The sequence below is a fragment of the Acinonyx jubatus genome, chromosome E3 (assembly GCF_027475565.1).
Source record: "Acinonyx jubatus isolate Ajub_Pintada_27869175 chromosome E3, VMU_Ajub_asm_v1.0, whole genome shotgun sequence".
Classification (NCBI taxonomy): Eukaryota; Metazoa; Chordata; class Mammalia; order Carnivora; family Felidae; genus Acinonyx; species Acinonyx jubatus.
In genome coordinates this window covers 29,835,118-29,852,420 of record NC_069398.1, presented here as the reverse complement: position 1 = coordinate 29,852,420, position 17,303 = coordinate 29,835,118, and the positions used below count along the sequence as shown (strand labels likewise).

The window sequence follows — 17,303 nt, the reverse complement described above, 5'->3', positions numbered from 1 at the left end:
GGAACTATTCAGGTGGCTGGTAATTTGGACCGCAAGGACACTTGTGATACAACTGGTTTCTCCTGGTGAAGAACTGGAACTACAGCCTCGAGCCTTTATAAACAGAGAAAAAGAAGTATCTTTCCTCTGGTTGCTCTTTGACTTCCATCCAGTACCAATGTTCATAAACTCCAGGTCGGCACAATCCCCACTTCAAAGCCCAACCTCCCTACTTGCCTTTTTCTCACATCTAACTTTTCCTTGTGAATTCCTTCCTATTCATGTTTATTTTATATCAACCAGGACAATGGCTTCTCACCCCTGCCTGTGGTTTTTACTTATCAGAATGCTTTCAACGAAATCACTAGCAGTGAGTTTGCAGACTCGGGGCTTTATTGTAAGAACGAGAAATACTAGGGAAAAAGACTGTGTAACAGGTGTATCCCCACACCACCACCAATTAATAATCCAACACTGAAAATACTTGGAGCTTTTAAACGACAGATTCTCACTGTATTCAGAAAGGAGATCTATCAGATGGGGAAATATCTGCATTTTAAGGTTGACACTGAAGGCCTGCAGTTCTCTCCCCTCGCTCTCCAGAGCCCCCCCCCCCCCCCCCCCCCGCCCTCGAGGGCAGGCACCGATGTCCCCGAGCCCTCTGGGAAGTGGAGTCCTTCCGCCGGGACCCCCGACCTGGCGCGGTCGCCTCCAAGTGCGCAGATGCGACTCCAGACGGAGCCTCAGGCTCGAGCCTTTTGTTCCCCCACAGCTCCGTGTGTCCGGAAAGCGACTCCGTCCTCCCCTCCGTCTTTCCCAGAGCGCAGCCCGGCGGGGACCCGCCCTGTGGCCGGAGCCGAGTGGGCAGCGCGTCCAGGGGTAAGAGAAAGCTGGACCCTGAGGCGCGTGCGTCGGCGACCCGCCGGTCCGTGCGCGCGGCTGCAGTGCCTCCCGCAGCGGCCCGGGCCAGGCTCTCAGGTTCCGGCCCGGCACATAAAGGGCCGGCCCTGCCCTCGTCCTATGCCCGCTCCCCGGTGCTGTGCGTAACCCTCCCGCTTCTCTCCGGCTGGGAGGCAAGCCGGGTCTGAGGCTTTAGTTCTGAGCCAGGAGGCGTCCGGGAAGCGCGGTTGCCCCTAAGCCCTCTGGGAAGTGGAGTCCGGGAGCGTGGAGGGGGCGTGGCCGAACGGGGGACTGTGGGAACGCGACTGCCCCCGCCGTTTTGGGCATTAAATCTTGCCACTGCACTAAGAGCCTTAACCTGAACTCCTGGGACAGAAAGAAAAAAAGTGGGGTCTGTGTCTTACTCATTCCCCAAAGGACGCAGCCTTTGGCTACAAGCCAAGAGTACGCTTCCAAGGGGAAGGATTCAGCCTGCGGTTAAACAGGCACAAACCGCAAGTTCCGTGCCCTTTACAAAGATTGGTCAGGCTCAAGTCCCAAACCACGCATTTCAAGTGCAAGCAGGATACAATTAATAAATTATTTCTGGTGGGAGTATCAAGATGTGGCAGCCATTCAACAGGATGTGCTGCAGGTGTCTTTTTTGCAAATTCTGTTGAATTTTGTGTCAGCTTGTCCCCTTAGGCTGTACCGACTCGTTTTGTTCTTCCTGGTCATTCAGCCTGGTTTAAAGTTTAGTTTTTCTTCCTTGACATGAGGGAACCCATGTTGTCTGCCAGTTACTGTCTGTCAGTTATTACTGAAGTCTTTTGTTCTCGCTCTGACCATGCAAGGGAATCCTGGCCTGTACATTTTCAGGGTCTTTTAAAAAGGTTAGGAATCAGCTGTATACAGGCCCCATCTATCAACTGCCTGTCTCTATGAATAGTAAGGATGAATGAACTGTGGGAGTCCTGCTTTTATAGTTACCTGATGCTATAATCACAGGCTGTTTTATAGCCAGTTGTGTGCTTTAGGGTCTCCTGGTTGTTTCTGCACAGTCTGGAGCCAGGTGTGAGGCTCACAGTTCACTCACTGATTCTCTCCTGGATTTGCCCTGGTTTGGCATATAGTGACTGATATCAGTACTCTAGAGAATGCTCTTCTAGCTGTGGAGACTAATTTAGCCTAAATAATAAAGGTTACAAGCAAAGAAGAATTACTTCTGAGGCCCTAAGACTTAAACACATAGGAATAAGCCTCCTAGGAATAGAGATAGAGAGGAAGATGCCCCAGGGAGCAGGAACCAACTCCACAGGATGGCAAGCCTAACTTCAAAATCTCTCTCCAGAACTTCAGAGTAGAGTTGAATGATTTTCACAAAGAAGCAGATTATGTATTGTTGGAAAGTCCATGTTTATCTCATCTGAAACAGCAATAAAGGAGAAATCATAGCAATAACAGGACAAAAAAAGAGAATCTAATCATGGATTATCTGACCATTGAAGCTGAGGAAGAAGGTAAGAATTACAGAAATAAACATGAAGTTGAAAGTGGGGACAAGTGGAAAAACACCTTTGATGAGAATTAAAAGGTTAGATGCCCCTGCATGAAAGGAAATGGAAGCAGACATGTCCCCAAGTAGAGAAACTCAGTAAGCGACCAATTTTGGAAATCACTAAGCAGGCTCCTTGTGACACATTCTCCAGTCCCACTTTCCTCTTTCAGCACTCCTGTGCCCATCCACATTCCCTCTGCAGCCATGGAAGAGAGAATATTCCATTTTCCACCCCCTGTTAGGCTATTATAAAAGGTTGATGTATTGTGGGTCTATAAGCTTAGCTTTTTGGGCAACAGACTTTCACTTTATCGTCTTATTGTACCCTCATCCCACCTTTTGGAGTGAAGTCAAGTGGGCCCTGTGTATACAATTTACCTGGCTTGTGATAACTTTTGTCCTAATGAATTTGGAAGTGGGGAAATAGAGCTTACCTCCTTCATAGCTTTTTCTTCTCCCTCTAGTCCTTCCAGCCATTACTACCGAGGATGCTTCTCTGCCCCAAAAACAGAACATGGAAGAAATGGAACCTACTGTTGAGCTCCTTCCTGTTGAGTTCCAGGCAAGTCTTTGATTTCCTCATATGAAATCTTAGCTTGGAGTTCACAGTGTGTCATTTGCTTTTTTCATCTTGCTTTGGAGGTCCACGGCAATCCCAACTAGAGAACTGAACCAAAGTAATTTTTCCTTGAAGACTTGAAGGTCTGGGGAGAGCTCAGGCTTGAGCACTGATTTTGGTAGTAGTCTGTGTGAACAGTATTTTAAATCACAAAACTAAGGGAATAGAAAAGAGATGAGATTTTATGACTGAGCTCTCCAACACTGTGAGATCAGGGAGATGAAGAGGAACCAGCAAAGGATACTGAGAAGATGTGGCCAGTGTGGCCAGTGAGGTAGGAAGTCAAAAGTTTGGCATCCTGGTAAACAATTGGAGAAAGTGTTTAAAAGGAGCAGGGAGTGATCAGCTGTTAAATACTGCTGCTAAGTCAAGTAAGATGAGGCCTGAAAATTGACCATTGGATTTAAAAATATGAAGATCACTGGTCACTGCCAAGAACAATGTCATGGAGTTGTAGGAATGAAAGCCTGATCGGAAAGGGTTCAGAAGAGAATAGGAGAGAAGTTGGAAGCAGGGATGACTGACAGCCATTTTGGAGAGTTTTACGCTAAAGCAGAGGACAGAAATAGGGTGATAGCGGGAAGCAGTAGCAAGACCAAAGAGGGTTTTTATTTTTTATTTTTTTAAGATGGGAGAAATAACAGGTTGCTTATAGGCATGTAAGAATGGATGGAGAAGAGAAGATGTGTAACAACTGAGCTCTGGGGAACTCTAACATTTAGAGCCACTTTTCAAACATAGCTTCATTTATTTTAAATAAGAAATCATGTGAGTTAGGAGTGATGCTTATTTCACAGTAAAACTGAGGCTCACAGCAGCTCCTGGCTGGCTCAGTCGGTGGAGCATGCGATTCTTAATCTCAGGGATGTAAGTTTGAGACCCACGTTGAGTGTAGAAATTACTTAAACATAAAATCTTGTGGGGGTGCCTGGGTGGCTCAGTTGGTTGGGTGGCCGATTTTGGCTCAGGTCATGATCTCATGCTTTGTGGGTTCGAACCCCACGTCAGGTTCTGTGCTGACAGCTCAGAGCTTGGAGCTTCCTTTGGATTCTGTGTCTCCCTCTCTCTGCCCCTCCCCTGCTCACACTCTGTCTCAAAAATAAATAAATGTTAAAAAAAATTTTTTTTAGGGGCCTCTGGGTGGCTCAGTAGGTTAAGCGTCCAACTTCAGCTCAGATCATGATCTCATGGTTTGTGAATTCGAGCCCTATGTTGGGCTCCGTGCTGACAGCTCAGAGCCTGGAGCCTGGAGCCTGATTGGGATTTTGTGTCTCCCTGTCTCTCTGCCCCTCCCCCACTCATGGTCTGTCTCTCAAAAATAAATAGAAAACATAAAAAATTATTTTTAAATCAGTAAATCCAAAATACATACATACATACATACATACATACATAAAAAGTAAATTTCAGGTGCCTGGGTGGCCCAGTTGGTTAAGTATCCGACTCTTGATTTTGGCTCAGGTCATGATCTCATAGTTCCTGAGACTGAGCCCTTTGCTGGGCTCTGTGCTGACAGCGTGAAGCTTACTTAGGATTCTCTCTCTCCCCCTCTCTCTGCCCCTTCCCCATTCATGTGCATATGGTCTTTTTCTCAAAATCAGTAAATAAACTTAAAAAACATAAAATCAGTAAATCCACTCATTCAAAACAACTGCAATTACTAAAAGATAACTAGATAAATCTAAAAGTCATGACCCTAAGTACAGAGAAGGAAGAACAGCATGACTATCTGTATACATTCAGGATATCAAGCAGAAGCTCTATAAAATCTCAGAATATTTCAGGAATCAGTCTAAATTACATATCTGAGACTTACCCCATCTACAACAACTAAGTGCAATTAGTAATTGACATTTGGTTGTCATTCAGTGGTTAAATTTTTTTTTATGGTTTTTTTTTTTTTTTTTTTTTTTTTTTGACAGAGAGAGAGACAGAACATGAGCAGGGGAGGGGCAGAGAGAGAGGGAGACACAGAATCCGAAGCAGGCTCCAGGCTCTGAGCTGTCAGCAAAAAGCCCAACGCGGGGTCTCAAACCCATGGACTGCGAGATCATGACCTGAGCTAAAGTCCGACGCTCAACTGACTGAGCCACCCAGACGCCCCCCCAGTGGTTAATTTATATTAGATTTATTTAGTAAAATATGTGAGAGACAGAAAAATATAGGAAAGAGGATAGCTTTGCTATCAAATCACTATGTTGTACACCTGAAACTAATATACTTTATGTCAACTATACTTGAATTTAAAGAAAGAGTATATGGGGTGCCTGGGTGGCTTGATTGAGCGTCTGACTCTTGATTTCAGCTCAGGTCATGATCCCAGGGTCGGGGGATTGAGCCCCACATCAGGCTCTGCTCTGAGCATGGATCCTGCCTAAGATTCTTTCCCTCTGCCCCTCTCTCCTACTCATGCTCTTCTCTCTAAAGTAAAGTAAAATAAAATGAAATGAAATGAAATGAAATGAAATACGTTGTTCCATTAAAAAAAAAAAAAAGAACCAAAAGAGTATAGCTTTGGAGCCAGACTGTCTGGGTCCAGATGTCATATCTGATCCTCACATCTGTAAATACTGTTAATAATAGTACTTATCTCATGAAGTTATCATTACAAGAGGTAGTTCAAAGGGCTCAGCACATAGAAAATATAAGTGTTAGCTGTTACTATTTTCCCTAATACAGACTAATACATAGACATCTTAGACTGTTCAATTAAAATAAAGGTTTAACCGTCATATTAAAAAATACTGTCTCTTATAGATTGTTCTCCTCCCCAAGTTCTATAGAATATGCTTGTTCTTGGGGCGCCTGGGTGGCTTAGTCAGTTGAGTGTCTGACTTCGGCTCAGGTCATGATCTCACGGTCCATGGGTTCAAGCCCTGCATCGGGCTCTGTGCTGACAGCTCAGAGCCTGGAGCCTGCTTCTGATTCTGTGTCTCCTTCTCTCTCTGCCCTCCCCCACTTGTGCTCTGTCTCTATCAAAAATAAACATAAAAAAAATTAAAGAATATGCTTGTTCTTCCAGGAATTGGTGACAGTCAAGGATGAGGAAATGGACTTCAGTCATGTGGAGGAAGAAGAGCTGAATTCTGCCCAAAGGTACATGGGCATTGATATGAAAGTGGAGAATTGTGGGAGCCTGGTATTTTGGGGTAAGGAAATTATTTTGTAATGCAAACTGCTTACTGGGACATAAACTTCCTCTATAACTCATGGCATCTAAAATGCCATAGTTTTGCTTAAAATCCAGAAAGCCCTGATCTCCTAGGAGATCCCTGATCACTCTGGGCTCAGAATTGGGCTTTTTTTCTCTTTTGGCAAGTAAAAGTTTACTATTTCTGGTATTGAAAAAGGATAGCTTTATTACATTGGTTTTAAGATTTATAAAATTATAGTGACCAAAACAGTGTGGTACTGGTATAGATGTAAATCGATAGAACAGAATAGATAGTCCAGAAATAGACCTGCACATATGTGGTCAATTTTTTTTTGCAATCATTCATTTTATCTTTTTTTTTTTTTTTAAGGAATAGAATTTAGTGTCTCTTATGTTTTGTCTCCCTTTCTGTTTTTTATCTTAATTTTCACTTCCTTTTCCCTGTGTTCATCTGTTTTGTTTCTTGAATTCCACATATGAGTGAAATCATATATTTGTCTTTCTCTGACTTATTCTACCTAGCATAATACACTCTATTTCCATCCGTGTTGTTGCAAATGGCAAGATTTCATTCTTTTTGATTGCCAAGTAATATTCCATTGTATATATATACCACATCTTCTTTATCCATTCGTCATTTGATGGACATTTGGGCTCTTCCCATAATTTTGCTATTGTCAATAGTGTCGCTATAAACATTGGGGTGCATGTGCTCCTTCAAATCAGCATTTTTGCATCCTTTGGATAAATACCTAATAGTGTAATTGCTGGATTATAGGGTGTTCTATTTTTAATTTTTTGAGGAACCTCCAAACTTTTCCAGAGTGGCTGCACCACGAACTGCAAGATTATGACCTGAGCCGAAGTCAGACGCTTAACCAACTGAACCACCCAGGCACCCCATATAGTTGGATTTAAATCTTACATATAGCTACTTGTCTTCTATTTGTTCCATCTATTCCTTATTCATTTTTCTTTCTTTTTCACTTTTTTGGTTGCATATTTTTTTTACTCTATTTTATATCCACAATTAGCTTACCATTAAACCTTATTTAAAGTTCTTTTAATGGTTGTCCTAGAGTTCCCAAATGCTTCTTTAATTAATCACAGTTATCTATTTTTAAAATTTATTTATTTTGAGAGAGAGAGAGAGCAGAGGAGGGGCAGAGAGAGAGAGAGAGAGAGAGAGAATCCCAGGCAGGCTCTGTGCTGTCAGCGCAGAGCCCAATGCAGGGCTCGAATTCACAAACCATGAGATCATGACCTGAGCCAAAACCAAGAGTTGGACGCTTAACCAACTGAGACATGCAGGTACCCCAGTCACAGTATATTTTTATTATTTTTTAATTTTTCTTATTTTTTTTAATTTTTAAAATGTTTATTATTTTTGAGAGAGAGAGAGAGAGAGACAGAGAGCAAGCAGGGAAGGGGCAGACAGAATCGGAAGCAGGCTCCAGGCTCTGAGCTGTCAGCATAGAGCCCGATACAGGGCTCGAACTCATAGACCACAAGATCATGACCTGAGCTGTAGTTGGCAGCCCAACTGACTGAGCCACCGAGGCACCCAATCACAGTATATTTTTAAAGAGTAATATACCAGGGGCACCTGGGGGGCTCAGTCGGTTAAGTGTCCCACTTCAATTCAGGTCATGATCTCACAGTTCCTGAGTTTGAGCCCCACATTGGACTCTCTACTGCCAGCACAGAGCCTGCTTCAGACCCTCTGTCTCCCTCTCTTTCTGCACCTCCCCTGCCAAAAATAAGTAAACATTTATTAGAAAGAAAAAGAATATTATACCACATCATGTCTGGTATAAGAACCTTACTTCTGGAGACTTCTAATTCCTCTCTCCCATCTTTTGTATAATTGTTCTCATGCATTTTACCTTTACATATGCTATAAAATCACAATATATTGCTACTATTTTTGTTTGACCGTCAATTATCTCTTAGAGTAATTAAAAATAAGAAAAAAAGAGGGGGGGGTGGACCCTGGGTGGCTCAGTTGGTTAAGCTTCTGACTTCGGCTGAGGTGATGATCTCAAAGTTCATGGGTCTGAGCCCAGTGTTGGGCTCTGGGCTAAAAGCTTAAGAGCCTATAGCCTGCTTCAGATTCTATGTTTCTCTCTCTCTCTCTGCCCCTCCCCTGCTCATGCTCTGTCTCTCTCAAATAAACATAAAAAATTTTTTTAGTAAGAAAAAAATTAATTTTATATCTATTTTCATTTATGCCATTGCCAGCACTATTCATTTTTTATATTGATCAGGGGTTGGCAAACTTTCTCTATAAAGGACCAGATGGTAAACATTCTCTGCTTTGTGGGCCATATACTCTTTGGCAATTAGTTAACTTTGCCATTGTAGCATGAAGGCAGCCATAAACAATATGTAAACAAGTGAGAGTGGCCAGATTTGGTCTGTGGTGGGTCAGTTTGGCCCATTGATACAAGTTTTTGACTTGTATCAATCACCTTCTGCCTATAAGAGCATTTCTTTCTTTCTTTTTTAATCCGAGTTAGTTAACATATAGTGTAATAATGATTTCAGGAATAGAATTTAGTGACTCATCACTTACATATGATACCCAGCGCTCATCCCAAAAAGTGCCCTCCTTAATGCCTATCACCCATTTAGCCCATCTCCTCACTCACCTCCCCTCCAGCAACCCTCAGTTTATTCTCTGTATTTAAGTGTCTCTTATGGTTTGCTTCCCTGTTTTTATTTATTTTTGCTTCTTTTCCCCTATGTTCATCTGTATGAGTGAAATCATATGATATTTGTCTTTTCTCTGACTTATTTCTGGGGGACTGGAGGGAACTATTGAAAAAGTCAAAAGTGTTGTTTCTGGGTGATTATTATAAATGATTTTTTTTGTCTTGTACTTTTTCAAAACTGTCTAATCTCAACCTGTGTTTTCATCTTTCCACCCTTCTCTAGATGTTTTATATTAACATTTATTCTCATCCCACCTGCTTATATCCTCCTTTCTGGTTAGTCTGCTCAGTTTTCCACTCTCTTAAGTACAGCATCCTCATTGTCCTTTTATTGTGCCTTACATTACTCATTCTCCCATCTCTGTTATTTTCTGACACTTCCTCTGCCACTGCCAGGAAGTGCTTTCTGAAAACATTCTAATAAACATGTTTAATAAGCATCATTTTTGGGGTTGCCTAGGTGGCTCAGTTGGTTGAGCATCTGATTCTTGGTTTCAGCTCAGGTCATGATCTCATGGTTGTGGGATCAAGCCTCACGCTGGGCTCTGCGCTGACAGCAAGGAGCTGTTTCTCCCTCTCTGCCCCTCTCTCTGGATCTCTCTTTCTCTAAAAATAAATAAACACTTTTTAAAAAGAATCATTTTTGTTTTATTTTCCTCTTGCTAACTCAGCAGTTTTCTTTCTCTCATCACAGAGAAAACAAAAATACGTGTACTTTTTATTTATTTCAGATTCCGAATCTATACCTGAAACTAAAGAATCTTTTTCAAAGCAAGAACTTTATGAAGAAGTGTCCTCCGAAAGAGAGCTGATAATAGAAAGACTTAAAAAGGTTGAGGCCTGGGACTCCAGATTGATAGAAGCCTGGCAATGTGAAGGCACATTAGAAAGGCAGCAAGGAAACCGGAAGAAAGATTTAAGGCAAGCCATAATTAAACACAACAAAACCACTGTGGAGGATTGTAATGAAATTGGGGAAAGTTCAAACCCAATCAAACATCAAAATATTTACTCAGTGAAAAAGCCTTGGAAGTGCAATGAATGTGGGAAGTTCTTCAGTTACTACTCAGCCTTTATCCTACATCAGAGAATTCATACTGGAGAGAAGCCTTATGCATGTGCTGAGTGTGGAAAGGCCTTCAGTCGGAGCTCATCACTTATTCAGCATCAGAGAATTCACACGGGAGAAAAACCTTACGAGTGTAACAAATGTGGGAAAGCCTTCAGTCATCGGTCAGCCCTCATTCAGCATCATATCATTCACACTGGAGAAAAGCCCTATGAGTGCAATGAATGTGGGAAAGCCTTCAACCAAAGCACATACCTTATTCAACACCACAGAATCCATACTGGAGAGAAACCCTATAAATGCAAGGAATGTGGGAAAGCTTTCAATGATACCTCATCCCTAATTAAACATCAAAGAGTTCATACTGGAGAAAAACCTTATGGATGTAAAGAATGTGGGAAAGCCTTTAGTGACAGGTCGGGCCTCACTCAACATCAGAGAACTCATACAGGGGAAAAGCCATATGAATGCAGTGAATGTGGGAAAGCTTTCAGCTACTGTTCAGCTCTTATTCAACATCAAGGAACCCATACTGGGGAGAAACCTTACAAATGTAACGAATGTGGGAAAGCCTTCAGTGATCGCTCAGCTCTCATAAGACACCAAAGAATTCATACTGGGGAGAAACCTTACAAATGTAAAGAATGTGAGAAAGCCTTCAGCCAGAGCTCATCTCTTACAAAGCATCTGAGAACTCATACTGGAGAGAAACCATATAAATGCAGTGGTTGTGACAAAGCCTTCAGTCAGAGTTCATCTCTTATTCAACATCAGAAAACCCATACAGGAGAAAAACACTACAGATGTAAGAAATGTGAGAAAACCTTCAGTGTGCGTTCAGCCTTTTACCAACATAAAGAAATTCATGATGAATAGAATGCAGTAAATTCATGAAATAGTTATGTATTCTTGGGGCACCCAGCTGGCTCAATAAGGCTGGCTCAATGCAATTTTTGATATTGGGATCATGAGTTCGAGTCCCATGTTGGGCAGAGTTTACTTAAAAAAAGAAAAAAGAGGGGCACCTGGGTGGCTCAGTCGGTTAAGCATCCGACTTCAGCTCAGGTCATGATCTTGCACTCCATGAGATTAAGCCCTACATCAGCTCAGAGCCTAGAGCTTGCTTCAGATTCTGTGTCTCCCTCTCTCTCTGCCCCTTTCCCGCTGGCAGTCTTTCTCTCTTAAAAGTAAACATTGAAAAAAGAAAAAGAATTATGTATTCTCTACTGATCATGTAGACCTGTGTTCTAAGTATTACAGGGTACTGCAAAAATGTATGAGGCTGCATCATGCAAAAAATAGCTCTCTTCCTTGAAATGGTATTAGGTATGGAAAGAGGACAAGAGGTATAGTAACAGAACCCAAGAAGCTGAAGAGTGGAGAATTCCTAGGGGAGCACAGAAGGAGAAAGTCTGGTTAAGTCAGAGAAAAGAGAGTCAGGAGCTAAGCATCTAATGTCAGTAGAAAAACTACCCCAAGCAGCAGACTTAACAGTACTTGAGGCTGATGGCTCTCTAAATAGTAGTTTCAACCTGAAGCCAAGTGTGGAAGATCAGGATCCCAAAGAGAAAAATCACCAGGATGTTTCTCTAGGAAAATAAAGAGGAAGAAAAATATCTAAGCCTAGGAAATCTTCCTTTTCTCTGTCCCTGCACTCCACTTGTTCACTTGAACATTTGCAAACATTTAAACCATTGCTTATTAATCCTGGGTGTACACTGAAATCATCTGAAAAATACCTGGGTCCCAGTCCTAGAGATTCTGATTAAATTTGGCCTGGGGTGTAGCCTGGGCATCAGGAATTTAAAAACTCCTCAGGTAGTTCCACCAAGATTAAGAACCACTGATTTAGGCTCTTAGTGCACAAGGATCAAGTCAATAAGGAAGGATAATAACAACCCACGTTCATTCTCGGGAGCTCTCTGTGTCCTTGTTTCTGCCTTTTTTTTTCTCTTGCCAATTATATAATGTCATCCTTTCTTTTACCTGACGTTGGATCCTTTTGTTTGGTCCTTTTTTGTTTTCTCTGACTTTGTGTAAATTGAGCTGCCTGATCCTAACTTCTGCTCTGGCCCCTTACCCTTGCTAAATGTGCTCTTTTAAGCCCGCTTACAGCTTTCTCAACCTCTTCTGCCCACAAGGATCATATATTGTGCTTGCTACCCATGGCCTGATGGTGGCAAATATTAACCATAAGAAACAAGAGGAGACCCTAAAGACCAAAATCAGGAGTGGAGACAGGGTGACTAGAAGGGAACTTCAAAGGGTTAAACTTTTGACTCCAACTGTATAGTTTGTATCTTAGAATTTCCTGAAATTATAATAAAATTTAGTTGTGTGCATGAATTAATACTGAACTTCAAGGAATGTAGGTGGAAGGAAAGGTAAATAAAAAGTGTTTCTACATTTAGTATGACAAACAGTAGTAATGCTAAAGAGATTACGAGAAATTACAGATGATACTGTAATCCCTAAAGAATACCCATTAAATAATAATGCAAGTAGAGGAATTAAATCACATATTAAAAAATGTTTAACCCTAGGAGTGCCTGCTGGCTTAGTCAAGGAGCATGCGACTCTTGGGGTTGTGAGTTTGAGTCCTACATTGGGTGTAGAGATTACCTAAATAAATAAAACTTAAAATGTTTAACCCAGAAGAAGGCAGGAAAGGAGGAAGAGAGACACAGATAGAACAAATTGTAAACAGGCAGCAAACTGGGAGACCTAAGTTCAACCATATCAGCAATTGCATTAAACCTAAAAGAAACACTCCAAATAAAACTGACAGGTTGTCAGACTGAATAAAGAATGACCCAACTATATCTAAAAGAGGAACACTTTAAATACAGAAACACAGGTGAACATTCAAGAGATAAAGATACACAATGAAAACACTAATCATAAGAAAGCTGGATATGTTAATATCAGATATAATAGAATTCAAGAAGGTATCATCATAAACAGAGGACATTTTATAATGATAAAATGGTCAATTCATCAAGGTTGGTAAATCTTATAATGTGTAACTATGTTACAGATGTGATGTGTTAATATTATAAATAAGATCATTTTAAGTTTACTAATATATTATGTGCCTAATATCAGGGCTTCCAAAATCACAAGGTAAAAACTGACAGAACTAAATTTTAAAAAAGAACAATCCACAATTTTATAATTGGAAATTATAACACTCCATTCTCAGCAGTTGATAGAATATCTAGACAACAAATATTAAATATTTAGAAGAGCTGAACAATATGTCTATATTGTCTACCATCTTGAATTGAGTGGCATATATACTTTATAGAACACACAAGGAACACGCAGCAACTTCAGAGTGCACATTCCCTTCAAGTGCACATTCCCTTCAAGTGCACATGAAATGTTCAAGTTAGATTATACACTGGGCCTTAGAGCAAGGCTCAGTAAATTTAAAGGACTTAGGATATTCTCTACTACATTTGATGAAAGTAGAGATCAATAAAAATAAGAGGAGGGGTGGGGTGCCTGGGTGGCTCAGTCAGTTAAGTATTCGACTTCACCTCAGGTCATGATCTCATGGTCTGTGAGTTCGAGCCCCGTGTCAGGTTCTGTGCTGACAGCTCGGAGCCTGGAGCCTGCTTCGGATTCTGTGTCTCCCTCTCTCTCTGCCCCTCCCCTGCTCATGCCCTGTCTCTGTCTCAAAAATAAATTAAAAAAAATCAGCAGCAACAACAAAAAAAATAGGAAGGGTGCCTGGGTGGCTCAGTGGGTTAAGCATCCAATTTAGGCTCAGGTCATGATCTCACGGTTTGTGGGTTCGAGCCCTGCATCGGGCTCTGTGCTGACAGCTCAGAGCCTGGAGCCTGCTTTGGATTCTGTGTCTCCTTCTCTCTCTTCCCCTCCCCAACCTGTGCTCTGTCTCTCTCTGTCTTTCAAAAATAAATGTTACCAAAAAAAAAAGGTTGAGGGGCATCTGGGTGGCTCAGTCAGTTAAGCCTCTGACTCTTGATCTCAGCTCAGGTCATAATCTCACTGTTTGTGAGTTCCAGCCCCGCATCGCATTCTGCATTGATTGCGCAGAGCCTGCTTGGGATTCTGTCTCCCCTTCTCTCTAACCCTTGCCCGCTTGTGCTCTCCCTCTCTCAAATAATAAACTTAAAAAAAAAAAAGGTTGAAAATCCATCATCTCAGTTTCCATTGAAAGACTAAAAGTGGAAGCAAATTTAAACACAAAGTAAAAGAAAATATATGATAAAGAGAAGAAATTTTAAAATACAAAGCAGATACACAATAAAGAAAATCAACAAAGGCAAAGGTTGGTACTTTTGTATGGCTACTTTTACAAACAACAGAAAACTGGGAGAGTACACAAGAAAGTTATATGTAGGCATTGGAGGGAGTGAAGTGAATGGAGCAGGGGTAGAGTGCCACCCTCTACTGTATTTTGTTTTGATTTTTGAGTCACTCAAAAAATTTTAGTATCCATCTAGTACTATTCTAAGCCATATTGGATCCTGAAGCAAAAAGAAACATATATGCCCCTATATACACTTATCAAAATATCTTCCCGTGATTTGAATCAGATTGGAAAAGTTAATAAAAGCTCCATAATTAAGAAAAAATGACTATAGAGGCACCTGGCTGGCTCAGTCAGTAGAGCATGTGATTCTTGATCTTGGGGTTGTGAGTTTGTGCCCCTTGCTGGGCATCAAGTTTACTTAAAAAATAAAAAGATACATAGATAGATAGATAGATAGATAGATAGATAGATAGATAGATAGATAGATAAAAATGACAAAAAAATGACAACCTGTACAGAGTGGGATGTGATGGCTTCATGGTCCAGGAACCATGAGCTGATTAGAAATAACTTCCAAATTCACAATAATCCTGGATTATAAAACAAGCAAACAACAATTTGTCTTATCTAAAAGTCTGATATTCTGTTTTTCATGGACTTTTTTGCATTAATTTTGATTTAGAAAATATCGCATTAAAACATTATTTCTCTTGATTACTGAGTTTTTTGGTGCCCTCTTAAATTTTGCATCCAAGGTGATTGCTTCATTTGCCTCACCCTGATCCCTGCCCTGAACACATTAGACGGGATCATCTGGAGCTGGAGAGCTGGAATGGAGGAGATTCAGTGATTTTCATCACGCCCAAAGAAAGCAAAGACTCTTTGTGGACATATTTCTTTAAAGACTCATGGGGCACTTGGGTGGCTCAGTAGAATGGGTGTCTGACTTCATCTCAGGTCATGATCTCACAGCTGGTGTGTTCGAGCCCCGAGTTGGGCTCTCTGCTGTCAGCGCAGAGCCCTCTTTGATTCCTGTCTCCCCCTCTCTCTCTGCCCCTCCCCAACTCATGCTTTCTGTCTCAAAAATAAACAAAAACATAAAAAAAAAACCTCATTAAAAGACTGTAAAGATATGGGTAGGTTTTAGGAAATTCTAAAACTTCATTTGTATTTTTGTTGTTGTTGTTGTTGTTGTTGTTTACTAAGAATCACAGCTTGGTGTTACTGGGCAATTTGGGTTTTCTTCTTTGTGACTGAGGAAATCAACAGAGACATCCATCGGTTACCCAATCTCACTCTAGGATTTTCCATCTGGAGGTCTGGAAGCTTCATCTCAGGGGCCCTTCAGGGAACCACATGCCTCCTGACAGGGTCCAAAAACCCAATATCCAACTACAGTTGCTGAGCTCACGCTCCTATCCCTGCTCCAACTGGGGACCTCAGTCGGCGCTGTCCATACCCATGGCAAGATTGCTGGAACTATACAGATTAACTCAGGTGAGTGATTAAAAAGCTCATTTTCATTTTATCACCCTTTACCCACCAATCTGAACAACCTCTTTGCAGTTTCAACCCAAAGTCACAGTGCAGTCCCTCTCAAAATGTAAAGGAGCACACAGGCATTCCTCCTCATTCAGCAAACATTTTCCCGTGACCCTGTTTCCTCATCAGTACAATGAGGAAAACAATAGCACCTACTTCACAGAGTTGTTATGTGGATGCTGTAAATTAATTCATGTAAAGCGCATGAGATAGTCCCTGGAACACAGGGAAATCCTCAATAAATGCAAGATATTACCTATTAGTTTTGGTCATTATATAAACTTTTAATAAAAATACATGAGGGGCAGGGCACCTAGGTGGCTCAGTCGGTTAAGTGTCCGACTCTTGATTTCAGCTTCGGTCATGATCCCAGGGTTGTGGGATGGAGCCGTGCGTTGAGCTCCACACTGAGTATGGAGCCTGCTTGAGATTCTCTCTCTCTCTCTCTCTCTCTCTGCTCCTCTTCCCCCACTTGTGCTCTCCCTCAAGAAAAAAAAATAAAATAAAAATACATGAATGATTTTAAGGGATTCTCAACCATTACCAAAGAAATAAAATGCATCATTCAGATAACCAGAAAAGTGGCTGGTGATAACTTTGTTCACAGTTTCAAGGAAGAAATGAAAAAGTTTTGAGACTCATGGGAATTAACTGAGAGCCATGGGAAAACACCAAAACGAAGTTCAAGGAAATAAACTGTTCTACAAGAGAACAAGATATTGATGAACAGGAAGATGTTCAAGCTAGCAAGAGCCTAAAATCTTCACGTATTTGCTGAAAAGAGCTGAGTAGTAAATAACTTAAATGATTTGAGTATAGTCCCCCTCGAGAATGATATACTGTACATTACTGCATATATTTTACATATATACATATTTGCTGTGTACAAGTGTTCATACAAAATCACATATTTTGGATAAGGTAAAGGATTTTACAGGAATAATTGTGAAGTCATTTGATTCATCTCACCATCTAGATTCAGAACCTATCCTCCACCTAAGGTGTATTTTCACAGTAAATAGAATATTTGGGAAATAATAAGATAACTGGTTTGACTGGATTTTGACAGAAAAGGCATGATTCATACTGAGAGGATCCTGGACATTAGGATAAGAAATAGGGACTTTAGAGGCACTGGGGTGGTTCAGTCGGTTCAGCGTCCGACTTCAGCTCAAGTCATGATCTCACAGTTCATGAGTTTGAGCCCTGCATTGGGCTTTGTGCTGACAGCTGGGAGCCTGGAACCTGCTTCAGATTCTGAGTTTCCCTCTCTCTCTACCCCTCCCCTGCTCATGCTCTGTCTGTCTCTCTCAAAAATAAACATTAAAAAAAATAGGGACTTTATTTGGGGGCCTTGGTTATCTAATGAGTTCTTTTCTTTTTCCTAAGCACAGGGATGACAATGGTGAAATATCATACGGTAGAACACCAGTTGCCCAGAATTTCTGGGGATGTAGCTGTTCCAAATTTATAAAATCATAATCATAATAATTGTTTCAGCTTCAAC

The 17,303-nt window shown here is 41.2% G+C and overlaps 1 protein-coding gene across 1 annotated transcript; it reads left to right on the top strand.

The window, feature by feature from the left end:
• Positions 1-644: 644 nt before the first annotated feature.
• LOC106981187 (zinc finger protein 501-like) lies at positions 645-13,327 on the top strand. Its single transcript, XM_027042184.2, has 4 exons — positions 645-858; positions 2,881-2,978; positions 6,058-6,184; positions 9,635-13,327. Exons 2-4 carry the CDS (start codon positions 2,931-2,933, stop codon positions 10,846-10,848), a joined length of 1,389 nt encoding a protein of 462 aa, XP_026897985.1. The 5' UTR covers positions 645-858; positions 2,881-2,930; the 3' UTR covers positions 10,849-13,327.
• The last annotated feature ends 3,976 nt before the right edge of the window (positions 13,328-17,303 follow it).